General features: G+C 57.1%; 1 protein-coding gene across 2 annotated transcripts in view; it reads right to left on the bottom strand.

Moving 5' to 3' along the window:
* Positions 1–843: 843 nt before the first annotated feature.
* Positions 844–27,689, bottom strand: part of ITPK1 (inositol-tetrakisphosphate 1-kinase) — a 182,485-nt gene continuing 155,639 nt past the window's right edge. The window contains exons 6-11 of one of the 2 annotated variants that reach the window (XM_030802367.1): positions 26,883–26,981; positions 26,485–26,525; positions 22,339–22,504; positions 16,083–16,150; positions 10,325–10,487; positions 844–2,454 (exon numbers count right to left, since the gene is read on the bottom strand). In XM_030802367.1, coding sequence (XP_030658227.1) covers positions 2,387–2,454; positions 10,325–10,487; positions 16,083–16,150; positions 22,339–22,504; positions 26,485–26,525; positions 26,883–26,981 — 605 coding nt within the window. In that variant the 3' untranslated portion in view covers positions 844–2,386. Of the gene's footprint in view, positions 2,455–3,690; positions 5,881–10,324; positions 10,488–16,082; positions 16,151–22,338; positions 22,505–26,484; positions 26,526–26,882; positions 26,982–27,689 lie in introns of those variants that run through there. The other variant, XM_030802366.1, reaches the window with a different exon arrangement.

Raw genomic sequence — 27,689 nt, 5'->3', positions numbered from 1 at the left:
GCCCTGGCTTTAAGAAGCTCACTGCCCAGCGGGGACAGCTGCACCCGTCAACAGCCAAAGCAACTCATGGGGACAAAAGTGCGCTCAGCAGGAGGAGCACACGACCACGCTGGAGGGCGCCCCTTGCAGGCCAGGGGAAGGAGGAAGAGGAGGTTGGGTTTGAGCCAGGTTCTGCTGGACTGGCTGGTTAGCCTTGGCCAGTCACTTCACCTGTTCAGGTGGCAGTTCTGGGGCTAACGTCCTTGGCCTTTGCAGTTCAAACACGAGCAAGCCGGGGAGGGTGACGATCCCAGGCAGCGGTGGAGAGGGTGCAGGGAGGGGCCTCGGCCTTCACAGGCTGCCCACATGGTGTCTTCCAGGTAGGAACGGGAAAGACATGGGCATTGTGGGTGGGTGAGACTCAGAGGCATTGCTGCCACCCTCCAGGGGCCCAGGCAGAGCCAAGTCCAGGGGCCAGTTGGGATTTGGGAACCAAGTCCCTGAGGCTCTGCCTGGTGAGTCTGAGCAGGCAAGGTTCCATGGTGGGAACTCAGACTTGGACCTAAGACTGGAGTTGAACTCCCCAGCCCAGCCATTAACGAGCAGGAGTCTTTGGGCAGGCACTCCTGGCCCTCTCAGGGCCTCAGCTTCCTCATCTATAAAATGGAGACAATACTTAGTATCTCCTTACCAGATTACAGTGAGGATCGGGAGCCCACACAGCATGGCCCAGAAAACCACTGCGATGGTGTTGAGTCGTTTGAGGGGTCTCGGCAAGTCTGGGTTTCTCTGATGAGGACGGGCTGCTCATGGCGGCTGATGCACGGCCCCTGATCCCTGCAAAGCACAGAAGGACACCCTCCGAATGGCTGGAGCTATTATTTCCTCACGTTTCCAAAAGTTAGGTTTACACTCCACCCCTACAGTTACAGAAATAAACACAACATTAACTGTACTCCACTAGACCGTTAGAAATCAAAACAAGACTAGTTAGCAAATACAGAGATCACAGGGACACCTTGTCCCTGAAACCACCCATCCCAAAGCCACCCACAGTGTCATAACCTCATGGAGTGAACATGCCACCAGGCGAATGAGCCAATGGACAGAAGCCATGGTGTCTGTATCTCATACATGGTCATGTATATTATGCATATGTATGTACACAAATTAAGTACGAACCAGCTTGGGATTCTGGTGAAGTTGCTTGTGAACAGCTTGAAGCAAACAGCATTTGTCACAAAGCCCAGGTGTCGGCACGAACAGCAACATCCTGGTGAAATCCCTGTGAGTGGCTTTTCAGAGTGAGCTTCCAAGAGGTGATTCCACACAGCCCTGGAGGAAGGGGGTCGGCGAGGCTGTGGGAGGGGACAGTCCCTCCACACCGCCAGGTCACAGATGACTCTTGAAGGGAAAATGCAATCATTTCTGAAAAGGGCGGGGGGGTCTGGGTGCTCCTGCCGGTGAGAATCAGAAGGAAGAAGACCCCAACCAGCAGGAGGCCATGGGGTCATGCTCACCAGCTCTCCCCTCAGCAGTGTGGGAGGCTCACTCACTCCAAACCACGCTGACAATGGCTGTGCAGAGAGAAGGGACACAGCACAGACCCTTTCTCACAAAGGGAGGACCCATGGGAGAAGCCTCGCCTGTATCACCTGAGTCAGGCTTATGCCTGGGCGGGACAGATGATTGTGGCATTGGGGTGTGGCCAGGCTGGCCTGAGGCAGCAGAGGCTGGGCCTTTGTCAAGGACGGCTGCACCTCTCTGCCTCCCGGTCACCAGGCTGGAGGGGTCCTGCTCCTTTAGGGCAGCCAGCACCCAGCTCAAGGTCTCTGAATCCAATGGCCCATGAGCCACAGCTTGGGAAGGAGAAGGAGCTGCCGGGGATCCCACCGGGTGAATGATCAGAGTTGTTTTTTTTTGTTTTTTTTGGAGGAGTGTTGCTCTGTTGCCAGGCTGGAGTGCAGTGGCACGATCTCGGCTCACTGCAACCTATGCCTCCCGAGTTCAAGCAATTCTCCTGCCTCAGCCTCCCAAGTAGCTGGGACTACAGGCGCCCACCACCATGTCCAGCTAATTTTTGTATTTTTAGTAGAGATGGGGTTTCACCATGTTGGCCAGGATGGTGTCGATCTCTTGACCTTGTGATCCACCTGCCTCGCCCTCCCTAAGTGCTGGGATGACAGGCGTGAGCCGCCATGCCCGGCCAGAGTTTCTAGGGAATAGAAGAGGGCAGATACAGACCCCAGGGACATCAGTGAAGCCATTCAGTGGTAGCGGCTAGCGGCCAATGTGAGTGCCCAAGAGCCAAGAACTGGTCTTCCAGGCTAGAAGGACAAACGACAGTCTGGCTCCCTTGGTCTTGGGGTGGCTGTCTGGCAGGCAACAGCTGCTTTGCTCAGTTGGCTCAAACATGTGACAGTTTCCTACTTGGGTCGGTCTTCCAGCCTTCTATAAAGCACACTTGGCAGTCCGCTGGGTACAGAGAGGAATGTTTTTCCCAGGTTGCTTTCTCCTTTATTGACAAGCATGAGACATAGGCAGGCCCAGGCACAGGAAGCCCCATGGAACCTGCCAGGTTGCAGCTGGGTCCAATCCCGCCGGCCATGCTGGGTGACTGCAGGCCCAGCCCACCCACCACGTGTGGACCCAGACACCTCCATGACACCAAGAGCAAAGCACCAGTTCCAGGGTGGCCTCCCCTTGGCTCTTGGGGTGGGGACACCCAGCAGCTGGCACTCCGTTGGGGGATTATGTTTGCAGAATCACATCACCATATAATCAAAGCACTGTCAGGCAGAACTTGACCCAAGGCCTCAGCCCCAGGGTGCTCAATGCAGACTGTGCAGGTGACCCTCTGAAACTACTCAAGGACTCAGCCAAAGTGTGGTCCGGCCCCTTGCTCCTGGAGCCCTTCAGCACATCCGTGGACCACCATCAAGACAGGCGCTGCAGGGCTGCAGAGCCAACGTGCTGATCAACTCAGAAGCAGAAGCTTAGGAACCAGAGCCCTAAGCCACCCCGATGCTGGCGGGGCCAACTGCAGGCGCCGTGCCTGCACAGCACCACACAACCACCTTTGCTAAGCGGGTCCCTTCCTTGGACCCAGACGCTCTCAGGTACTCTGCTCAGGAGGCAGCGCCGCCATGCTCTGGAGAAGAGGAGGCCGCCAGGGCCCAGGTGGTTTTAGTGGGTCTTTCCCTGAGGCAGAAACTCCAAGGCCAGGGACAATGCCACCGAAGGGGAGACCACTCTATGGACACTGTCCTGGGACCAAAGACGGTCAGCGTGCACCTAGTGAACGTTTAGCGAACTGGGCTCCATCTCCGCCGCTCCCAGGTGCGGGTCCCGCGTGGCTGTCCAGGCCTCTCCTTGCCGACACTCCCTTGGCTTCACTGGGCGGAGTCCACCGGCCCCCCAGCCCCGGGTGCGGCTGGCCCCTCCCTACCTCCCATGTAGCTCCCAGGCATTTAGGAAGCAAGTCTCCATCCTCCATTTCCACTCTTGGAAAATGCAGCTGCCCTGCACACCCACAGCCCCGCCCCCGCCCCGCCAGGGAGGCCTACGGACGCCGCCATGACAGCACACAGCAGTTGCTCGGTATCTGGGCCCTGGATGCGCATGACCCCGGAGGCCACAAACGGTACAGGAACACAGCCGGGAGTCACGCTGCTCACCCCCACCCGTACCTGAGGCAGACTGGGATTGAAATTTTATTTTTAAAAGGTAAAGCTGTTTTATTAAACGTCTTTTAAGGACTGGGAGTATGACATAACAAACTTGAGCAACATGTGTAAACACGTGTGAAATGCGGTTTGATTTCAGTAGTTTATTTTGGAGACAAAGCAGTGCAAGAGGCCGGCCACGCTTTCCTGCTTCCCCGGGGCTCAGGGTCAGAACTAGGAAAGGTGACGTACAGACATTAATTGGGGTTCAACACTCAAGTCGTGTAAACGTGGTTAGTTGTTGGGTCCTCGGTTTCCAAAAAAGCTGGGCAGTTCTGATGGCTTCTGCCCCTCGCCCAAGCCCTGTGCCTCCCTCCTCAAAGGGGGCACCCCGCAGCCCAGCTGAGCCAGGCCGAAGGACCTCCATGCACCGGCTCGGGGGCCTCTCTCGGGACACTCAGCACTTTCTCTAGTGTCCTCCGTCTCACTGGGCAGAGGACAGCCCGGAAGCCTTTTTCACTTTTTCAAAGTAAACTGGTATCTTAAGACACAAAAACATACTTGGGGGGCTGATGCCTCTCACCCAGCGCTCCACATCTTCCAGGGACTGCGGAGGCTTCTCCCTAACTCTTTTCTCTGTAGAGGGGGCTGCCTGGTCAGGGGTCAGACCGGCGAGCCAGTGCTTCGCTGCCAAGGTGATGGGGTGAGTCTGAGGTGTGCAGAAGCAATGGGGGGGCGGGTGGCTCCCTGGCACCTGCTGGCTCAGTGCTTGGGGCTTGCGATGAGAGGTGGACCGGGCCTGCTGGGTGAGGAGGGACCCAGCAGGTGTGAAAAGGAGTGAACCCACTGGGAAGAGGGCCCCAATCTCCATGGTGTCATGCCGAGGCTCCTCCGTGTGTCCTCACCTAGGTGACTTTATGGAAAGGCAGGCTGCATCCCGGGGGTTAGGGCACAAAGCCAGCCCTGTGGTGCTCTCTGGTCTCAAATGTCCACTAGAGACGAGGGGGTGGAGGCCCAAAGACCTGGAATTATTTGCCCAAATCACAGCACAAATCTTCAGCACAGGCACCATCAGCTCGGGGCTCTAGCCAGGCAGCCTCCTTCCCGGGCTCCAGGGAGAGGCAGTGCTGGCTTGGGGGTAGGAGACCGCTGTGCAGGGCTAAGTGGGACGTGTGTTGGGGGACCCGGAGGACACCCAGCTTCCTTTCCTTCCCTTTAGTGAGGGAGCACAGCCCAGACCCCAGCGCGGAACTCCCCTGAGGGGTCTGTGGCCTCCTCTGGCTGTGGGGAGGGAGGGGTTAGCTGCACATCAGGCAGGGTTGGGGCTTACAAAGCCTTGGTGGAGACCAGTAGGAGGAAAAACAAGGAAGGGGTAGGTCAGGGAGTGGGGAGTCAGGGAGAAGGGAAGCCACTCTCACGCGCACTGATCAGCCTCCCACAGCCCTGATCAGCCTCCCACAGCCCTGATCAGCCACCCACAGCCCGACATGGGCAGGCTTCCCCCCAGGGTCCCCAGGGGCCTGGTCCACAGCGGCCATGGAGACCAACAGACGGGGATGTGCACAGACACTGGCATGGCAGCCACACGCACACCCCCCACCTCCCATCCAGACCTAGTGTTGCAAACACAAGCGTGTGTAAACTCAGTGAGGAGGTCTGCACAGTAGAGAGCAGGCGGACGGCTCCACTCCCCAACGCTGGACCACCTGGTACTCTCTTCCATCCCCCCCACCCCTCATTTAGATCATGACATCAGAAAATCAGGTTAAAAATTAAAAAACAGAAGAATCAGATCACTGGGGATTCTTAGTAGTAGCATCGCCATTGGGAGCTGCTGGCCCAGCGGGTGTGCTCTGCGCCCTGCGCCGCCCCTCTGGGTCCTGGCTCCGTGGCTACTGGGAGGAGGCCTTGGTGGCCAGGGAGGCCACGCAGTGCTGCTGGAAGCTGGGTGACACGCCGGCGTTGCAGCCAAGTCTCTGGTGCGGCAGCTTGGCGGTGCCGCCAGTGTCGGCCTCGGCCTTCCAGGGCGCGTCCTGGCCCATCATGCTGCCGCAGCAGCCAGGGCTGGCGCTGCATGTCCGCTCACCCACCAGGCCGCCCGCCGGCTCGGCCAGAAGCTTGCTGTGCCTCAGCGGGGCCACGTCCCCTGTGGCTGCTGTGGCTGTGCTCTGGCCCTGCAGGACAGTGGCGATGTGGTTCAGGAGGTCTGTGAAGAACTCGCTCACGCCCTCGTAGCCTGGGGGTAGGAGAGAGGGAGCACAAGGGGCGTGAGCCAGGGGCACGCATCATGCAGAGAGGAGGAGGAGGAGGAGGAGGCGGCAGAACCCATGGGCTCCCGGGATGAGGCAGGGCGTGCTATCAGCGTCCCATCTACAGAGAAAACATGCGGCTCAGCAGATAAGGGGGGCTGAGGGGAGTCACCGAGCTTGGACGCCCAACCAGGTGCAAGCTCCTCAACCTTCAGCTGGTGCCAGGGTGTGAGAAGCTGAAGAACCTGAGCTGAGGAGGAAACCTGCTTGTCCCTGTTCATCTCGGGCACAGCTCCACTGTCTCACCCACCCACCCCCTTGCATGGTAAAAGCCAGTACGTGTGCAGGGGATGTTGGCGTGGCTAGAGGTAGCAGCACCAAAGCCAGCTCCACACACTTGGAGTAATAAACACCCCTCCTCTCTGTGAGGCCCAGCTGAGTCTGGCCTCAGGCTGAGTCCCGGAGACCGTGTCCACCCTGAGCCTCAGCTTCCCTGTCTGCAAACTGAGAAGAGAACGCCTGCCGCCCAGGTGGAGGCTGCTGTGGCACCACTGAGAGAGGCTGGGATGTGAGTGGTGTCTGCTTCACAAAGCAGCTGTCGCCCCAACTGAGTCTGCTTCCTTCTCACCACAAAATACCTGCAGGGAGGCCCCGTGTCCCATTCTCTGAGGATCGCAGCCAAGGGACAGAAACGCTGGGCATCACTAGCAAGACCCAGGCCTGAGACAAGCTCCACGGTGCAGCATCACATGCTCCCCTTAACAGAGGGGAATAGAACAGAAACCGTGGTACCTGCCCGGGGCAAGTGCTTCCTAACACAGTTGCGAACATTGGCAGAGCCCTTGGGAGCCACCAAGCAGGTTTCGGATCTCAGGGGAGGATTCTGCTGGCTCCCAGCAAACTGCTCCAAAAGACACTCACACAGGGCGAGCGCCCCACCTGCCTGAGCCAACTTGGAGGGGCGGGAGTTTTCAAAAACCCTGGGCTGTCCTCTGGGACAACATTTACAACCATCAGCCCCACCAGGGTGGGAATGAAGGTTCAGATGGGGGCACCCTGTGCCACCTCTTACAGTGCCCAAGGGCCTGGAAGATGAGACTGCTAAATCTGCCCATGCCCTTATTTATTCAGCAAACAACTGCTGTGGTTTGAGGAAGCCCAAGTCTGAGAGGGGATGCAGGGGTGCCCACGGTGGACATAAAGATGGCTATTCTGGCTGGCAAGCAGTGCCTCCCGAGCTGGCACTGTGCGAGCGTCCCGCAACGTCCTCTTGCCTAATCTTCATAATGCTGTCCCCATTTTACAGATGAGGAGGCGTGACCGTTCACCACCACGGGGAGGGCAGTGATGACATCCATGGCATTCACAGCACTCGGGAAGTAGCAGCCACTGGGCTGTGGGTGCCACAGTCCTCAGCTCACTGCATCCCTGCAGCCCGTTTTACAGAGGAGGACACTGAGGTTCAGGGCGGCTCCTAAGAGGGAGAATGGGATCTGAAGGACGCCCTTGGCCCTGTGTGTGCCTTGAATACCACATGGTGCCAGGTCCCCCACCATAGGACCCGGGGTGTCCGTCGGCCCTGGGCTAGGGCTGGAGGGCAGGGTAGGTGTCCCGGGCACGGGCATGGCTGTTGGGTGCCTAGGGAGAGATGCAGTGGAGGAGCTCCACCATCAGGTCAGTGCCAGGGAACAGGGAGCCGTTCCCCAGCAACCTCCTCCATCATCCCCAGACAAGGCCCAGGGGCCCAGGCAGGGAAGCCGCTTTCTGTGGTGGTACAGAGACAGCTGCCTCCACGGAGGCCTGAGGATAAACAGGAGCTCGGGGAGCGGACTGAGGCATGAACCCGCAGGGCAGGGTACCAGCTCCATACCAGCACTGTGCAAAAGCCATCTCCTCGTCTTCAAGACGGGAAACTGGTTCCCACTGCGGTGAACACTGAGACTGAAACGTTAGGTGGCTTGTGCCATCACAGACTGTAAAGGCAGAGGCAAGGTTCGAACTCATGGCTGGAGCTGAGAGGTGGAAAGGCTGGGGCTGATGGTCTGGGCCCCATCCGGCTTCACCACGTGACTTTGGACAAGCCACTCAACCCCCAGTCTCACATTCTTATCAGCAACACAGAGATCCCAGCGGCCCTTTGCACATCGCCTCGTGAGGACGAAGTGAGGCGTCGGGGCAGGCCTGGCTCACAGTGTCATCAGCACACACGGCTGTTGCGGTTATTTCTCCAGAGCCAGTGTGCTGGCCCCTCTCCCAGGCCTCTCCCACCCACATGCTGCTGGACACCCATGGCCCAAGGTGCCTCCTGTGGGTACGGGAGAACAGGCCTGCCGCTCTGCTTGGCCCCAAAAGGGTGCTCTATGGTAAGGTGGGCACACTGAGCTATCTCCCGGCGAACCAGCTCTGCCCTGCCAGAGCCCTGGGCCTCTCCTCAGTACCAGGCTCCCTTCACCAGTCTCTGCCAGGCTCAGCCATAGTCCCACCCCATCTGGGTGGCCCTTCTCTTGGCTTCTCTGGAAGAACCCTCCCTATCCACACTGGCTCACAGTGCCCCATACTGGCTCACAAGGCCATCCCTTGTCTGCACCCACAGATCGCAACCATCCACACATTTTGTGTTGGGAGGCACTGGCCTTGCTCAGGTGCAAAGCTTCCCACCCTCTCCTGTCTCCTCCCTGCTTCTAGAACTTGTCTTCTAACAGGCCTCCCTGTGCCCCCCTGGCCCTCCAGCCACTGATGTTGTCCCCTTTTCATTCTGCCACTGAAAACATGCTCCATGGTTTAGATCCCACGCTTCCTTATCCTGAACGTCCCTTGCATTATCCTGAATGTCCCTTGCGCCCTGGTTCCCTCACACCTGCACAGCAAAACCCCATGAAACCCCAGCTCCAGCTAAACCCATGGTTTCCTCCCCACTGCACCCAGAGGCAATGGAGAAAAACATGATCATCCCACGGGTCTACCCTTCAGTTCACAAGCACAGATCTCATGGTGGCTGCTCCCCAACTCCCAGGGTGAGCTCCAACGTCCTCAGCTCACCACACGCGGCTCCCCGGACTCTGTCCTTCACCCTTCCTGCCCCGCAGCTGCACCTGCTGTAGCCACAGGGCTCCACGGTGCCTCTCCTGGGACCTGCCCCTCTGCTCCAGTGTCACCACCTCACAGAGGAGCCCCCCAACCTCCTGCTCTGTCCTCTGCCTCCTCCAGACAGGGGTGAGCTCTCCCTAGGCAGGGCGTGGCAGTGGAGCTCACGCTGCATCAGCATCTGGACCAGCTGGGACACACAGCAGCCCTGGGTGACAGCAGCCCTGGGCGACAGCAGCCCTGGGTAAACACCAACTGAATGACAGGAGCCAGCACACTCCTCTGAGCCTTGGCTTCCTTGCTGGGGCCTGTGCTGCTGACTGCGTCTGCGCATGCTCTCAGACGAGCAGAGGTGACACACACAGAAAGTGCCCAGCCAGTGCGTGAGGCCAAGGTCCTGCCTCACCCCCATGATAAACACCCCCGAGTCCCCACCTGCCAGGCACAGTCTCTGAAGGCGGGAAGCATTTCCTGAACGTTTTTGCACCTCAGCAGCTAGCAAGGCTGGCTTCACCTCCACAGCAGGTGCTTTACAAGGGTCAGGATGGAGAAAGGAACGGGGGACCCCCATCTGGGGAATGGCGGGCACAGAAGCGCGGCTCTGTCTCTGAGCTGCTGCGGGAGGTGAACAAGCCACTGAGCCTTGGTGTCCCCGGGGCGAGGCATGCAGCCTGGTGACTGTGTGCTGTGATGTCACGCCATCGTTCCTCATGCCCTGTGCTGGGGCTCTGCTCCTGCGGTCCCCATAGGGCCCCTCACTGAGAGCTGAGGGGCACATGGCAGAGCCTGGTTCAATGCCAGTGGGTTCCTAGGGCCCAGCTGGCAGCAGGGAACAGACCCCATAGCCCAGGGCTCCTCCCCAGGCCTGTGCCCGGCGCTGCAGTTCAGGGTGGTGGAGGCAACGTGAGCCGGGGAGTCTCTGGCCTGCCACCAATGTGCTGTGGGGCCTGAACAGTTTCCTCCTCTCTAGGGCCTCAGTTTCCCAACATGTAAACTGCAGGGGGCTGTAATCCCTTCAAGGTCCTTCCTGCTCCTTAAATCGAGGAGGGCCTGGGGGAGGGGCTGATCCACCAATGACGCACGTGGAGAGAGGAGGTGAGGGACATGCGTGCTGCAGCCACTGTGCCTGATGTTCGCCAGGTGGACGTGCGGCTCTCCCTCCCTCCTCGCACACCCCGTAAGCCCATCGCTTGGGTGAGGCTGAGGCTTCTCGGGGCTGCACCTCCCCAGACCCCGTGGTGAGGGAGAAAGCTGGCTTTCCGGCCTTGGTCACCCTGCCTTGTCTGCCTGTCACCTGAGGACAGTCTCTGGAGGCCGGTCAGTGGAGGTGGCCTGGCCGCCACTCACCTGGGAAGGCATTGATGTCAATGACAGCGTGCTGCCCTGTCTGGTTGTTGATGATGATGTCGATGCCGAAGAGTGACACGCCCAGTGCCTGCCGCAGGGCCCGGGAGAGCTCCCGGATGACCTCGTCGCTCGGCCGCTCGAACACGCCCTCGATCTTGTCCAGCTGCCGACATACACAAGGAAGTCAGGCCATGGGCCAAGGAGCTGCGATGCCGCACCACACAGACAGACCCCCACACCAGCTGCCACGAGGCCCTGGCATGCTTCGGGCCAGGAAACCAGACAGACCTACTGTGGTGAGCACGGGGTGGCCACTGGCCAGGTCCTGCCCTCAGAGGACCGCCAGGCACCAGGTGTGTGAGGCTCATTACCTCCTGTGGGCTCATCACAGCCTGGAAGGCCAATGCCAGCACTGCACGTTACACACAGGGAAACTGGAGCTCAGAGAGGGTTGGGGCTGGTCCAAAGTCACACAGCTCAAAAGCACAGAGCAGAATTTCGATCCATATTTTTTAGCCTCTAAAACCAAAGCCTTTTAACGGGGAGGAAGGAGATGGAGAGTGTGTCAGGGACCCAGGAAGACATTATGGTGCAGAGCACCAAAGCCGGAACTTGAAGGCAAGAGGATGTGGGCCCCTGGGAGGGGTGGGAGAAGGAGAGAGGCCCCAGAGAGGACACAGGGGAGGCAAAGGTGCAGAGGCCAGCAGCTGCAGGACATGGCTAGGAGCAGCTGGGGCGCAGAGCCGGGCAGAAGTGAGGAGTTCTGACCAGACCCCCACTTGCCCACCATCACAGAGACCCCCAAGGAGGTGAGGGTGAGGGCGAGGGCCCTGGGGCCCAGCAGGCCAGTCTTCCTTCCCAAAAAATGCTGTTTCCAAATGAACTCACACCCCAAACAATGCAGGCTCCCCAGAGAGGCTGCTCTGCTGCTCCTGCCTGCCTCCTGGGGTCCAAGCTCAGCTTTTCTCAAAGCTTCCATGTGCTGGTCAGACCACCCTGCTCTGTTCTCCCTCCCAGCCCGGTACTCCCCTCTGCCACTCATGTCCTGTGCATGTCACAGCTGGCCTGGGACAGGCGCACACTGCCATGGGCTCAGCCTGCCCCCAGCCAGGGCCTCCAAGGAAGTGGGGCACTGCATTGGGAAGGATTCTGGAGTCAGAGAGACGTGGGTTCCAAATCTAACTGAACTCCTAGCTCTGTGGACTTAGGAAACGGTACTTGGCCTCTCTGTCTCAGGTTTGCTCTTCTGTAAAAGGAAGCAACAAGGCCTCCATCTCAGACTTATTTTGATAAGGTGGGGACAGTATGTGCCCGGCTGGGAGGAGATTCATCTGAATTCCAGGGCAGGAACTGCATCCCGTCTCCTCTAAATCAGCCAAGGGAGGGCTCACACTAGGTGCTCAATAAATACTGAAGTTTTGGGGGTTGTGGGCTTAGGGGCCAAAGGGGAAGGGAGTGGCTGATCCATGAAAGACAAAAGTGAAGCTGGGTTCAAAAGCTGGACATGGAATAACCATCTGACCTGGCAGTTCTGCTCTGGGGTACACACCCCAGAGCTGAGAACGTGTACTCAAACGGATGCTGTCCACCCACGCTCATCGTGGTGTTATTCATACCCCAGCGTGCATCCACAGATGAACGGCTACAAAAACTGGTCTATCCATACGACGGAATACTGTACAGCCATAAAAAGGAATGAACTTCTGACATATGCCACAACGTGGAGGAACCCTGAACACATCATGCTGACTGCAGGAACCTGATACAAAAGCTCATATACTGTGATTCCATTTCTATGGAACATCTAGAACAGGCAACGCCACAGAGACTGCAACGAGCTCAGTGGCTGCCAGTAACAAGAGGTGGGGGAAATGGGGAGTGAGTGCCAGTGGGCCCAGGGTTTTCTTCTCAGTGATGAAAATGTTTTGGAACCAGACAGAGGTGGTGATTGGACAACACTGTGAATGTACTAATTGCCACTGAATTATTCGCTTTAAAATGGTTAATCTTATGTATGTGAATTTACCTCAATTTTATTTTATTTAGAGACAATGTTTCACTCTGTCACCCAGGCTGGAGTGTAGTGGTGCAATCACGGCTCACTGCAGCCTTGAACTCCTGGGCCTCAGCCTCTGGAGGAGCTGGGACTACAGGTGTGTGCCACCATGCCTGGCTAATTTTGTTTTTTGTAAGGACAGGGTCTCACTATCTTGCCCAGGCTGGCCTCAAACTCCTGGCCTCAAGTAATCCTCCCTCCTTGGCCCCCCAAAATGCTGGGATTACAGGTGTGAGCCACTGTGCCAGGTGCACCTGAATTAAAAAAAAAAGTGAAAGCAAATCGACAGGGCTGGGGACAGAGCCCTGGTCACCAAGAAAAATGGCCCTTACCCAAGCACAAGAGGCTGAAGTAACCACTGGGAACTTCCAGGGAGGGAAGCGCTGAGCAGGAACCCACACCCGGCTGCCACCCAAGCTCCGACGGACCCACGCCCAGGTATCACCCACGCTCCGAGGGACCCACGCCCGGGCATCACCCACGCTCCAAGGGACGCACGCCCGGGCGCCACCCAAGCTCCGAGGGACCCACGCCCGGGCGCCGCCCACGCTCCGACGGACCCACGCCTGGGCGCTGCCCATGCTCCAAGGGACCCATGCCCAGGGGCTGCCCATGCCATGCCCGGGTATCACCTATGCTCCAAGGGACCCACGCCCGGGCGCCACCCATGCTCCGATGGACCCACGCCCAGGTATCACCTACGCTCTGAGGCCTACACCAGCACATCTCCCACCCCGACTTTGCAGGACACGAAGGGCCCCCCTGCTCACAACCTCAAGGCCTTGGTGTCTTATCTGGAAGAAATACTTTCTAGGGGGCAGGAGTGGCCTGGCTGTAAGAGACACTCATCCCTTAGCACTTTTCTTTTTTTTTTGTCTTTTGAGACAGGGCCTTGCTCTGTTGCCCAGGCTACAGTGCAATGGCGAGATCACAACTCACCGCAGCCTCGACCTTCCGGGCTCAAATGATCCTCCCACCTCAGCCTCCCAAGTAGCTGAAACTACAGGCAAGCAACACTACGCCCTGCTAATTTTTGTATTTTGTTTTGGTAGGGATTAAAGGTCTCACCACGTTTCCCAGACTGGTCTCAAACTCCTGGGCTCAAGCGATCTGCCCACCTTGGCCTCGCAAAGTGTTGGGATTAAAGGCATGAGCCACCACACCCAGCCACTTAGCTTTTCTGAGCCTCCTGGGTCACTCTTGCCAGTGGGGGCCAGAGGCTAAGCCTAGTGGGGCAGCTCAGCCACTCGCCCGGCAGCCCAAGGCCCTCACTGAGTCAGAGAGACCCTGGTGGACACCTTGGAGCTGCCCACTCTCCACTGTGTACCCTAAGCCATAACAGAACCCTCTGGGCCTTGTTTTCTTGCCCCAGTAAATGGCGTAATAAAAACATCTTGCTGTGAGATTGTGGTGCCCACAGGAGGAGCTGCTGCCTCAGGCTCACAGCACAGGCCAGGCAGCAAGGGAGCTTGGCTGCTGCACTGCCACACGCCCCATGGCACGCCATTTACAAAAGTGCTCTTGGCTTGGTTGTGGAATCTCAGAAATCCTTCCGAAGTTGTCTGGTTATCCAAAACCAAATAGCCATCCTAGGACAAGATGCCTGGGGCCCTCAACGCAAGTGATCCGATGACGTTCTGGAAAGCAAGGAGGTGACAGAGGAACTAGGAAGGCGTTCATGGGTCTCCAGTGGGCCTCGGCACCCAGCCGCCGAGACCGTGCCCGTACTGCACACCTGGCAACTGTGGTGGGTGCTTCTCACCCAGGAACTCCCTGGACTCCGGAACCCTTCCGAGGCAGGAAGAAGAAACCAAGGCTCAGAGAGGTGACGCGACTCGCCTTAGCTTGGGCTGGACCCCAGGCAGTCCCGTCAGAGTCTGTGCCCTTAACTAATACCCTAGACTGAATTTCGAAAAGCAAAAGGTGTGTGGGGCCCTGCAAGTTAGGTGGGGCTGGGCCCATCCTCAGGGGCATCCCACAGGGAAGAGAGGGGGTGCTTTAAGGCCGGAGGAGGGCTTCCTGCGCCAGACTCCCAGGGAGGCCAAGGCAGGACTGGAGGAGCCCCAGGTGGGCAGGGGCAGGTGGATGAGCAGCGAGCGTGTTCTGCACCTGGGAACAGAGCTGGCTGTGTGAGGCCAGCCCGCGGGCGTCTAGGAGGGGCTGATGTCCCAGTGGAAAAGGTGGTGCTGACCGCATTTCCCTTTTCTATTTTTGGAAGTCATCAGTCCTGGCAGATTCCTGACTAGCAGCCATGCGCTGAGGGAAGGAGGAGGTGACTGCAGACCTCAGAGGTGAAGGGAAAGGCCCTGCAGTGTCTCTAGGCCGACCCCTTCCCGTTTTACAGATGAGGAGATTGAGGCTGAGGTCAACAAGTGATAATCCAAGACAGTGACTTCTGGTGGGTCCCTCTGCCATCATGGCTGCTGGCCCTGCCCATGAGAGGACATTCAGTCTGCAAACGTCAACTCCCCTCCATCACATGGGCTGCCGAGGCCCCCAGAGCAAAGCCATGCAGGGAAGAAGCCCTGGGATTCTGAAGCTTAGAAGAAAGCCGTCTCTTGCACAGAACATCTTATAATATTCTCAGCCAGGCACTGAGGCTCTGTTTAAATCTGTCCCCAAAGCCTGACATGTTCCCAGGGGACATGTGTCAACACCCTGAAGGATGGCGATGTTCCCTCCAGGTCCTGCCCACGCCTGTGCTCTGTCTAATCCTCGGCACACTGCTGGCTCCTCAGAGGACCCTGACACAAAAGACAGACAGGCCATCTGGGTTCTGGGGCAGCCCCCCCCAGGGACGCGAGCACTGCCACTGGAGTGGAGGCTGGTTCGTTGGAGAGGCCAGCCCAGGACAGGAAGGAGGACACCAGCAAAGCCCCCCAGGAAGAGCAGGACACATGCATCCTCAGAACAGCGGGCTCCCTGGCAGAGGGCTCTGAGTTTAGGGAAGTGGCCACTGGCTCTCTGGACTTCGGGCAAACAGCAGAGGGTAGCCTTTCCTAAATTCTTTGGGGTCAGGTGCTCAGGAATCACTGGTGAGGTCAGAAGTCCTAAATTCCTGGAAGATCCAACTTTGGAGTCAGACAGATCTGGGGTCAAACCCCAGCCTTGCACCGTGTGAACAGCTTTGTGAACGTGAAAAGGTCACTGAGCCTCTCTGATGCCATGAGACCTGACTGCGACCTGGACTGCAGGGCACCTGGGCTGACACTGGCCACAGCGACACTCACTGAACAGCCAGGACGCCCATTACCCACAGTGCTGGGGGCAGGGGTGACACTCCTGCCAGCCTCAGGACCACTGCAGGACAAAGGACTGAGATGGTGCTGCCTCCACAGCCTTTTTAAAAATCAGGAGCAAGGCAGATTAGAGAGCAGTTCTTCCAATTCCTCATGCTGGGAGAAGGGTCAGCACACCTTCTGTGTGGGCAACTTGCAGTGAGTGGTCTGTCCCCGCACCCCAGTGTGCCCCTCACCTCTCCCTGTGCTGGGCCGGGCTGCAATGGCTGCTAGCACGAAGGCTCGAAGCAAGCAGAGGAACAGGGGTCTCTGGAACCTCCTGGGGCCCCTGGCACAGAGGCAAAGGTCCTTCCCACCCTACCCTGCTGGAGAGCTCGGCCAAGGACCCCATGGCCACAGCAGCCCACACCTAGGCCCAGGGGAGGGCAGTTTCAGGCCAGGCCAACCCAGCGGAGGGACCCACCTCCGTGAGGACCGATGACGACTCCGGCTTTGACACGTTGTGGCTGTTGAAGAAGATGGACTCACGGTCTGAAAAAGCGACAGGAAGGAGCCGGCGTTAGACCCTCAATGCAGGGACCGCACTGCCGCCACCCGACACCAGGGGGCAGCACCACCCCGGGCACACAACACACGAGCTGGGCACCAGCCCTGGGCACGGACGTGTGCCCCATCAGGGCCTCCGGTTCACCTTCTCCTCCCACATGAAAGTGACCGATGTAATGAGCCGACCTCTGCTACCGTCTCACAGCATCACATCTGGTTTTCCCTGAGGCCCTGTTCCCAAAGTGCCCTGTCACTATACAGGGAACTGGGGGGAAAGGGCTGGGTGGGACAGCTAAACACCTGAATATCACAGCCAGAGAGGGCCCACGGTAAAGCAGTCTCTTGGTATTATTTAGGCCAGTGCTCCCAGCCCACTCCCCAGCCCACGGGACTCTCTTTTGGGGAACATGCTAGAGACATAGGGACAGGCTGGCACTGGCACGTGAGCACTTAAAATACAAAGGGTTCTGGTGGTTCTTAGTGACTTAGGGAAAAAAATAGGAAATCAGAGAATGTAGGCTTCCACAGGATCCATCCAAGAAAGCACACAGCACAATTTCTCTTTGGCACTGGAAGCTGGCACAGAGAGTCTGAAATACCCTCACCCCACACGTCTGGCTCCCGCCTGCCTCCCACAACACCCGGCCCGCACAGGCCCACTGGGGACCCGCAGAGGCAGACCAATCCAAAGAATACTGAAAGTGCAAGTAGATCCCACAGTAGAAATGTCTTTGGGGAGTAAGCCAAAGTCACTTGGGGGAAATGTCAGGTCGGTTGGTCAGAAACACGCACATACGCACTGGGAAGCATTGGCACGTGAATGCAAGAATTGCAGAACCATGAGCCTCAGGCCGAGTTCTGGAAAAGGCTGTCTGTCACCATCCCACGACTTCCCCCAAGGCTGGCACGGGACCGTCCTGGGCCGCCAGCCCCAGCAGCCCCTCCTTGAGTCCTTGCAGGGTGAGGCATTGTGGCTCCCACCCCCAGGATGCAATGCACACCCCTGGCATCCAGGCACCTATGTGCGAGGACAGGAGGGCACTGGCTGAGGGCCACTGCATGCCAGGGGCCATGCCAATGGGGCACCTGCTCTGGCTGCCAATGACCCCATCAGCTCCAGGACTCTACAGCGCCGCAACAATCATGCATGAGGGAGTGATTCGGGTGGAAGCCAAGCAGGCAGGCGCTGAGATGTACCTGGCGTCCTTCCCGCTAGTGGGGCACAGAGGCCCCTGGCCGCCCTGATGTGCCCGACAGTCCTCCTGCCGCTCTGACCAGAGCCAGTCCAGATGGGGGGCATGAAAGATGGTCCTGGGGAGGAGCCTGGGGAAAATAAACACCCCGCAGGACATGTGTCATGTGGCCCCCAGGATCTCTACTCCCAAGGCACTGACAGCCAAGAAGAGGGAGTCTGTGGGGATGGCATAAGCCCCATGGGCTTGAGGCTGGAGCAGGCTGGAGCAGCTGGGAGGGGAACACTGCCCACCTTCTCATCCTGTAGCCCAGCCTGGCTCCGCCCCCTGAGCTCAGGGCACCTTCCCACCTATTTCCCTGTAGATCCTGAATAGCAGTTGCTGAGTGGCGGAGAAGGCCCAGGGGGAGGAAGGGCCACCAAGCACAGGTAGACACAGCAAAGATCAGGGAGGCTGGGAAGTCTGCAGGAGCCGCAAGGAGAATACGTGGGTGCTGAGTGGGTGCCAGGAAGGGCCAGAGCTGGGCACTCAGAGGGGCCGGCCAGTGTCTGCTCACCTGGACAGATCATGCAACTCAACAGCTTCTCTGGCAGGAAGAGCTGGAGTACAGGACATTTCAAAAGGGGCTGTTTTCTCCTCCTGGCTAATTCTGTTTTTCTTTTTATTTTTTTGAGACGGAGTCTCACTCTGTCGCCCAGGCTGGAGTGCTGTGGCCCGATCTCGGCTCACTGCAACCTCCGCCTCCTATGTTCAAGCGATTATCCTGCCTCAGCCTCCTGAGTAGCTGGGATTACAGGCACCCGCCACCATGCCTGGCTAATTTTTTGTATTTTCAGTAGAGACAGGGTTTTGCCATGTTGGTCAGGCTGGTCTTGAACTCCTGACCTCAGGTGATCTACCTGCCTCAGCCTCCCAAAGTGCTGGGGATATAGGCATGAGCCACCGCACCTGGCCCTTCTGGCTAATTCTGACCTGGGAGCTCTGGCCATAAGACCATTTGGCAGGGCAGTGAGAGACGGTTTGGGCTCAGTTCCTCTCTACGTGCGGTCTGAGTAGGGGTCGGAGGGAATGGGAGCAGCCTCCCATGGCTGCCAGTCACCCAAGAGACGATGGAAAGCTGAGGCAAGTGAGAAGGCATCAGGGAAGGAGACCTGGTGGCCAGCTCCAAGACTGTCGGTTCCTCTAACACACCAGACCAGGGCGGTGCTCCCAGCTTGTAGTGGCAAGCCCTCACTCACAAGAGCACCCTGGATTTTGGGTGCCCCGTGCAGTCTATTCCTGGACTAGCCCAACAGCACCAGTGGACAACTACCACCAATGTTCTACAGGGAGGGAGGGCAATGAAAGGAAGAATGTGTGTGTTTTCTTCTCAACTTATGGATTTAAAAAATAGGTTTAAAAGAATAATAAATGATAAGATTAGCCCCCAAACATCCCAGCAACTCAGCAGTATAGCCATGAGCTGGACCACACTGCTTTTAGCCTTATTTGCTTCATCTCCTCTCTCTCGGGAGGCGAAGGAGATGGGGAGAATGTGTCCCAGTGCTACAGATGGTGACCCAAGTCATCTTCCAGTTACCATGAGTATCATCTCTGCAGAGGGACCACCTGAGCTGCCCTTCCAAGTGGCTCCCCTCACCCAGTGGTATCCCAGGACACATTCTCTTCCCCTAAGAACCCCTCATCTCAGGCCACAGTTGACCCTTTTATTATTTCTCTCCTTGTGTGCAGTTTCTCCCACCAGAATACAAGCTCATGAGGGCAGGAAGCTGGATGCCTGTCTAGTCCCTGACTGGATCCCCAGCAGCTCACGCAGGGCTGGGCACATGGTAGGTTTGATAAATGCTGTATCACTGACTATTAAGAGGCTCTGGAGAGGAGCTCAGCAGACTACAGACTGTAAGCCCGGCCACCTGCACTTGTAAATAAAGTTTCACTGGAACACAGCCGTGCCACTCATTTGCATATCTACAGCTGCTTTTGCACTACAACGGCAGCATTAAATAATTGGGATGGAATCTCATATAGCTGGAAATGTTTATAATTTGGCCTTTTGCAAAAAAAAAGTTTGCTGCCTCCCACTCTACGTGGTGAGAGGTACCACTCATACATGGCTCAGAAACAAGGCTCAAGCTGGAGAGAATAATGGAGGGAACCTGCATAAAGCTGGGAGCCTGCGCCGCGTCCTCAGGGTAAATAAAGATGAGCAAGAAATAAACCCACTCTATAGCAAGGGAGAGCAAAGGAAGCTGCTCATCTCTACCCTGGCACAGGGTGGAGGGAGGGAAACAATCTCTCCATGAATGGGAACCACGGGCAGAGAACACAAAATGTTCCTGGTGGATGGCACAAGCCACAACCTGACTTCAGCTTCAGCGAAAGCCTCTGCACGGATGCCACTGGCTATAAGGCACACTTGATTTGAGATGTCAACACGTAAAAAAACAAAAGTGCAGCTGACAGGCAAAGGAGACTGGCAGTTGTCAAGTGAAGACTTGTGTCCTTGTCTCTATCCCAGGTCCAGAAAAATCCCACTCAAGGAGGCCCCATCCCTGCGTGGCCATGGGAAGCTGGGGGACCTGTCACTGGGCAAAGGAAACTGGAAAGCTGGGGTGGGGGGCGGAAAGAGGCCAGAGTCCCAAACCCCTTTTCCAACTGGTCCAGCTTAAAAGGCTGCTGTTGCATTACACTTCTTATCCAGAAAGAGAACATACACGTAGAAACCATAGAACCCACGTTAGCTCCCTGGCACAGTGCCCTAGAGATGGGGACACAGAATCAGCTTGGGGGATGGAGAGACACACTAACAGTTACTTAGTTCACGTGCACAGAATAAACATTTCTCCTTTTTAGCTCTGTGTGTTTCTCTACTATTTGGGCTTCGTCTGCTTTTTTTTTTTTTTTTTTAAGAGACAAGGTCTTAACTGTCACCCAGGCTGGAGTGCAGTGGCATGACCACAGCTCACTGCAACCTTAAACTCCTGGGACCAAGCGATCCTCCTGCCTCAGCCTCCTTAGTAGCTGGGACTGTAGGTGCACACCACCAGGCCCAGGTAAGTTTTTAATTTTTTTTTTTTGTAGAGATGGAGTTTCACTATGTTGCCCAGGCTGGTCTCAAATTCCCGGCCTCAAGCAATCTTCCCACCTTGGTCTCTTCAAAGAACTGGGACTACAGGCATGAGCCACCACGTCTGGTCTCCTGGTCTGCATTTTATGGCAAACTGGCAACCTAGAAATGGCCACACAAGAAGACGCACAGGCAAGGAGTCCTTGTCCTCACAGATACAGGACAGGAGCCCGCACTCTGCTGTTAATGGTTCCTAGCATCGAGACGGAAACTGGCCCAGCATTTTGCAAACAGGAGGAAAAAGGAGAAAACAACAACAACAAAAAAAACCCAGAAAAACACAACCACACTTCTGTGTGGATAAGAAAGGAGATCTGACAGTAAATTTCTTTTAGAGATGGAGTGACTTGGGTAAAAACAGAAAGGAGTTGATATAAAATATAACTCCTGTTAATATATTTTCCATAGTCTTAAACATTATTATTTTCTTAAATTAGGGAATAAACAGCATTTTAAAAAATGTCAGCCTCTTCCAGCCCATAACTTTGAGGAATATCACTTGGTGGTATATAGCCACATATAAAAGTACGCTTCCAGCATTTGGCTCCCACCCAGTGGACAGGGGCTGGGACCAGGATGTCGCAAACCCTGAAAATACAGCCTTGAGTCCGGGAGCCACATGCCCAGCTAGGAAGGCCGCCTGCCCTCAGGAGGAAAATGAACACCTGCACGTTTCCAAAGTATCCATGCTCTGTATGTGTCCATGGAAAGAGAAGAGGCATCTAGGGGAAGAAGGGCTGAGAGGGCGACCGCAGCACTGCAGCCCCTCCATGCCGGGCGGCACACCAGCCAGGAGGTGTGGATGGCCACAGGCAGTCCCTGGAGGAGGGATGCCAAGAGGACACATCTGTTTGCTCAGGTGGAGGTAAAACGGCCAGCGTCTGAATGCTTCTGATGATGTGGGTTCCCCTTGCTGAAAGAAATGTGCGGCTGATTTGAACAAGCCACAGCGGGGCAGTGAGTGTTCTCCAAAGCGTCCTCCTGGAAAGCTACTTATCCCAAGACACTGCCACTGTTCTAAAGGTTTCCAGAACGTGCCTTAGAGATGCCTTCAGAAGCCACTAGAACATTCTTTCGAGCAGCTCCACTGCCAGCAAATCTTTAACTCAGTGTCCGTTTTTAAAATGGCTGAGGCTGGAGAGGGTGGTGAGCAGCTGGCGGAAGGAAGGCCCCTCAGCAGAGCGGGGTCCACAGGCTGCTCCCTGGGAGGCTGCTTCTCAGGCCCAGCGACAACAGCACCATGCAGAGAACACCCTACGTGACACCCGCGGGACCCCTAGACCACCGTCCACTGACTCAAAACCCGCTCACTGGCAGGGTAGGAGTCCTGCACCTAAGAAGACCTGTAACCCGGCAGCTGCTGCTTCTCACAGAGCCTGATTCACTCTGGCAGCTACGCTGCAACTCTGTCTCAGGCTCCCCCGGGGAAAATGAGACCCAAGGTAAAGACGGCTCAGCGGGAGACAGCAGGCAGCACCTGCCCTCGCTTCCCTGGAAGGCCAATCCACACCATGCTGGCCACACCTGTCCCAGTGTGTTCCTCCGTGAGTATCATTATTGTGTGGGTCCCCAGGAAGCGTCCTGGGGACAGAACACTTCTGGATGCGTCCTGGAGTCTACGGTGGTTCAGGTGGGTGGGGCCCCCTACAATGACCCAGCGAACACGGACATTTTACTAGTTCCCCAAGACCTCTTTATCCACCGTACACAACTCTTTCCACCTTTAGAGCACCTCTCCATCCCACCAAGAACACAGGGTGGTGGGGGCAGTGCTGAAGGACAGAGAGCTGCTGCCACATCCCAGCTGGGCCCCTGAGTCTCGCTCAGCCCCAGATGACGAGAGGAGTGGTTACCTGATGTGCCTGCAGAGAAGTTCTTGAGTGAGGGCCTCTGGACCACGGTGTAGGACTCGCCAACCACGAACACCTTGTACAGGACGGCGTTGTGGTTGATGAAATTCTGGACCACGCAGGGTGGCTGGATGGCGTTCAGGCCCTCCTGGTTGAACACGATAGCCATCTGGGAAGACGAGGGGTCAAAGGCTCTGTCAGAATCCACCACCCTCTCAGCCTCCAACACACAGGTGTGTCACCTGTCCAGAGCACCCCCACCAAGGCCCATCCCTGGTCCCATGGCATGAGGACTCCCCAAGAGGAGCCTCGAGCTAGGGTGAGTGGAGTGGGACTTGTGAAGAACACCTGGGGATGCATCCCTTCTGCTGCAGGGTTGGAGATCCTCCCTCCACCGGGCCTGCCATGTGAGATCAAGCTGGCTGTGCACTGCACAACTTCTGAGAGTGTGGAGCCACTCGTCGCACTGTGGTCCAGGGAAGGGGACCCCTGAGGTTCTGTGCCGCTCAACCCTCTGACATCCTAAAGGATCCTCCACAAAGACCCGGGAGGAGGAGGAAGGAAGCAGATGACTCAGGCGCAGGAGTCAGGAGGCCTTGAGTCAAAGCCTGTATGATGACAACGGCTGCCTCTTGTCAAGCAGTTGTGACAGGCCAGGCCCTGTTCTGAGCACGTACACCAGTTACCTAGTGTCTCCCTCACAATGCGCATCTGAGGTGAGCATACAACCTTTCACAGATGAGGACGATGAGGCGCTGATAGGTTCAGTGACTGCTGGACAGTGAGCGAGCCCGGGATGGAACTGGGTCTGCACAGCACCCAGCCGCACCCCTACACACGGAGCCACGTGACACTCCGCAAACAACAGGCCTTTGTGCTCCTGGTCCCCGACTCCTCTGGGGAAAAAGGTCCCTGACAGGAGGATCTGCTAGGAGCTGGGGTAGGGAGTGCAGGGAGGCAGCTGCCAAAACGCTCTCAGCCCCGGCCAGCACAGGCTCTGCACAGGGTCTGCTCTAAGCACAGAGGGGTGGGCCCTAGGCCTAGTCGATCCAGCTGCTGGTGCCAGGGTCATGGCTAATCCCTCAGCCCGCAGGGCCCCAGGAAGGAGCCACCAGACGGCTGGGGCTGCTGAGCAGGGAAAATGGGCCCTGGACAGCTGGCTGCCTCCCCAGCTGCCACCCCTTGTGTCAGCTGTCACGGAGCGCCGGCCCTACGTGCCTGGAGCTCAGCTGGGCAGGACAGACGTGGAAATCCAGGCCACATGGGAAAAACAAAAAGTGTGTGTCTGTGCTGGGAGCATTGGGGGGCAGTGAACATCTCCTCAGCCTTCTGACAAGAATAAAGGACAGGAAAAACACGAGCAGCTCTGGAGTCAGGCAGGGGCTGGAGTGCCTGCTCAGCACTTCTGTGTGAGCCGAGGCTGGGCCCCCACCCTGCTTAAGCGCCACTGTCTTCCTCTGCAAAATCATGGGTGGCTTCAGGGGTGCTTTGAGCTTTTGGCTAAGTTACAGCTTAAAAAAAAAAAATGACAGATTCCACTGTGGAGCAAATGAGTACCCTCACACTGGCTCGAAAACAAAACAAAAACCCAAATAGTTCTATGAACATAAAATGAAGACAGAGCGGTTTAGCAGAAATGGTCCTGGTTTTGGTTGAGTCTGGGGCTGGGAGATTCAGAGGCAGTGAGTGGGTGGGCTGGGATGCAGATGAGGACTCCCGATCAGAAGCACCTGCTGCCCTATCTAAAGCCAGCCATGCACAGTGCTATTTTCTACCCCTGCTGTACTTGGCTTTCCTGGGTACCCCTGGAATCTGTGAGAAGCTTGTCCCCCAACCTCTGCCTATCTGGTTGGACAGTGTCCACCCCAGAGGGCAAGTCCCTGTAATGCTAACACGCCCTGTCTGCACACAAGAGTCCACTGGGGTCTCTGAGTACATGGGACGTGGTGGCACACCTTGCCGGCAGTGGACCCAGACAGCCTGCTGGGGAGTAGAGGGAGGGGCGCCCGTACAAATATCCTGGAGCCAGATGGCTAGGATGAGGGGTGATTTATAGCTTCCCCTGAGCGTGCTGACCCCAAACTTGAGGGCTGAGAGTCCCGAGGCCCATCAGGGGCATCCGGAGAGGGGTACACCTGGATCCAGAACCCCCATCCCCTTCAGCAAGTACCTGGCAGGCTCTAGGGCAGCTGGTTCCGACAGCTCATCCAACAGTCCACCCAGGCAACCCTGGCAGTGACCCCTCATCCTTCACAGAAGCCGCTAATGTCTCCAATCACAAATGTGATACTCTGGGTGGCTGGGTAATTTGCCAAAGTCGCACAAATGGCAACACACGGCACCAGAATCGGTCCCAGGTCTGTGGAATTCCACAGCCCCGGCCCTCAGGGCCTCGAGTGACTCGCAGAAGTGGCTCCCTCCTCCCAGGCTGCCCGGTTCTGAGTTAGGCCGATCTAATCACACTAATGACTGCACTTGTGCTTCCGTCTGGGAACACCCAAGCAACTCACACACAGAGGAACCACTGGGTGGTTAAAGGGGCTGGTGGAAGGCGGGCAGGCAGGTACTGGGGCTGAGTGGGGCCTGGGGACTGACACTGCTGCTCTCGAGCCTTCCTGCTCCCTCCCTGGCCTGGCACATCCCGGAGGGTGCTGCCAGCACCGGGCACAGAGCCCAGGTAGGCTGCGGCAGGAGGGCCAGCACCCACAGGAAGACTACATGAGGGCTCCTGATTTCAGACAACTGACAACAGGACAGCAGGCTGTCTCCACACTCCTTCCCATCACAGCATGTGCCACGCTACGCCGACACTGTCTGCTGACACTTCCCCGGAAGTGCAGGCCAGGGATAAAGAGCAGTACATAACCCAGGAAAGGCCCATGCTGCTGAATCTTCCCCTTTTAGTTGTGAGCTCTGGGGAGGATTTCTGTTGGTGGGGCTTTCCAAGGACAGGCCTTCCCCAGAGAGCCCACTCCGGTCAGATGCCTGTTGCCCAGCGCACCCCCACATGTGCCCAGTGGGGAGACCCCAGGCAGGGCTGTGTCCAGGGCAAAGACAAGGCCCCAGGTGTGGCTCCTGTGGGTGGTGCGGGCCCTGGCCCCAGCGAAGCCCCTGCATGACCATCCACTCCTCTAGCCCCCGGAGTGCTCACAGGCTCCTTGGCTCTCTCTAGGGAGAGGACTCACATACTATGCATCCATCCCCTGGTCCCCGTGGTCCTCAAGGTGGCCGGGAACATCATAGAGTGAATAAAAGAATGAATGGGCGGGTGGGTGACTCGTGAATCAAAGCATTCCACGGCGTTGATTCTAAGCGGCCTCCTTTCTTCCCTGGCCCGTCTCAATTCAGCAGCATGGCAGACCCCTGTGGCAGTGTCAGAGCCTTCTCAGAGCTAACAGCCCTCATGTGGGCCCAGCCCGGTGCCTGCCACAAAACAGGCCCTCAAGGAGATGACACTGATGGCCCAAAGGACAGACAGACCTGCAGGGCATCACTCGCACAAGCTCCCCTATGGACTGAACGTGCGCCCCAGAATTCCTACACTGAAGCCCGTGCCCCACTGTGGTGGTATCTGGAGGTGGGGCCTTTGGGAGGTCTTGAGGGCGGGGCCCTCAAGATGGGATTAGTGCCCCTATCAGAAGAAATCAGAGAGCTTGCTCTTGCTTTCTGCCCCTCCCCATTCACACACACAAGAGGCCGTGTGAGGACACAGAGAGAAGGTGGCCATTTGCGAGGTAGGAGGAGAGGCCTCACCAGAAACTGACCCTGCTGGCACCTTGACCTGGGACTTTTGGCCTCCAGGGCTGTGAGAAAATAAATGTGGCAAAGCCACCCAGTGCCTGGGGTTTGTTATGGCTGCCAGAGCTAAGACAGGCTCCACAGAGGACAGATGGGTCCCCAGCACATCCTCCTGCCTTCGGGACAGGACAGGCATTGGGGTGAGGTTGCAGACAGTGTTTGAAGCCACAGCACTCCTGCTCTATTCTTCTGGAGTCCAGGGAAGGGAAGGAGGCGATCTACCAAAGAGCCAGGACTAACAGCAGGGCAGGAGCAGTGGCAGTGAGGAAGCCGGCAGGGTAGCATTGAGACACGACGAGTGGAAAGGATGGGGGTCAGGGGCAACAGACAGTCACATATTCTTCCACTCACCTCGTGAGAGTTGGTGCCATGAGCCACTCTGGTTTTGCAAACTATGGGTTGGGGAGAGAGAAGCAGAGAGAAATTAGTGAGGCCATTCACCCACGAGGCAGGGGTACTTGGCATGTCTAGAAAGGAACTCTAGCTGAGACACAGACTCTGGACACCTGGTATCTGCACCAAGGGTGACATGTGGGTAGACACCCCCAGGCCAGGCAGGTGAGCACGTTGCCCTGTGCCCCCTACCAGGACCCGTTTCTATGGTGTGGGTGGAAGTGGGACCCAGGGCCATGTGCCCGTCCATCCTCGGGTGAGCTTAAATCCAGAGGGGACTATAAACCCAGCCCGCCCCCCATGCTGGCCTGTGGTCTGCAGCGCCTGCCCTCAGGTGGAGCTGGGATGGTACGCACTGAACGGGAAAGCCAGGCCGTTCTTCTCCAGCAGCCGCATGGTGTCATCCCCGCACAGGCTCGTGAGCTCCATGAAGGGTGGTGAGCAGATCCTGTCATCTAGGGCAGAAGGGAGGCCTGGTCAGCACAGCTCCTGGGCAGCTGCCCCAGGCGCACATCCTGCGACAGCCCGCCCCACCCCAGGGGCCTTCAGTGCCCCCACGCTCCTGGATCTGACCGTCCCCAAACTCTGCAGTCCCATGTGCTTGTGTGTGTGAATAACCACAGCCCTGCCATTACATTGTCTAATAACATTTCTGTAATTACAAAACTCATGTATGATCACTGTGTAAAATCCGAAGAGTACAGAAAAGTAAAAAATGTACATATTCACAGACATTACAACTACTACCCCACCACTGTGGCCTTTTAGCCACGCGTACATTTACACACAGAGAGCTGTACAAACAGGATACTGTTTTGTAACCTGAATCCTAACTTAATAAGCCATGACCATTTTTCTGGTTCAATAAAGACTTTCCCACCGTGTGATGCACTGGCTTAATAATAATCGCAGTGACAATACAGCTCTTAGCATGTGTCTAGCGCTGTACCGAGGGCTTTGCCGGCATCACCGCTACAGTTTGCAAAATAATCCCATGAGGAGGAAACTGGGGTCAGAGAGATTAAAGAACTAGCTGGTAGTGACACAGCTGTTTCCACATGGACACTGCCTGACCCCTCACCTGCCGACTACTTAACATAATTGAGGGCATTGCATGGAGCTCCAGAGGTGGCCTCCCCAGCACGCTCACTGCATCTCTGCTG

The sequence above is a fragment of the Nomascus leucogenys genome, chromosome 22a (genome assembly GCF_006542625.1).
Source record: "Nomascus leucogenys isolate Asia chromosome 22a, Asia_NLE_v1, whole genome shotgun sequence".
NCBI lineage: Eukaryota > Metazoa > Chordata > Mammalia > Primates > Hylobatidae > Nomascus > Nomascus leucogenys.
This window is presented reverse-complemented; position numbering and strand designations above follow the sequence as displayed.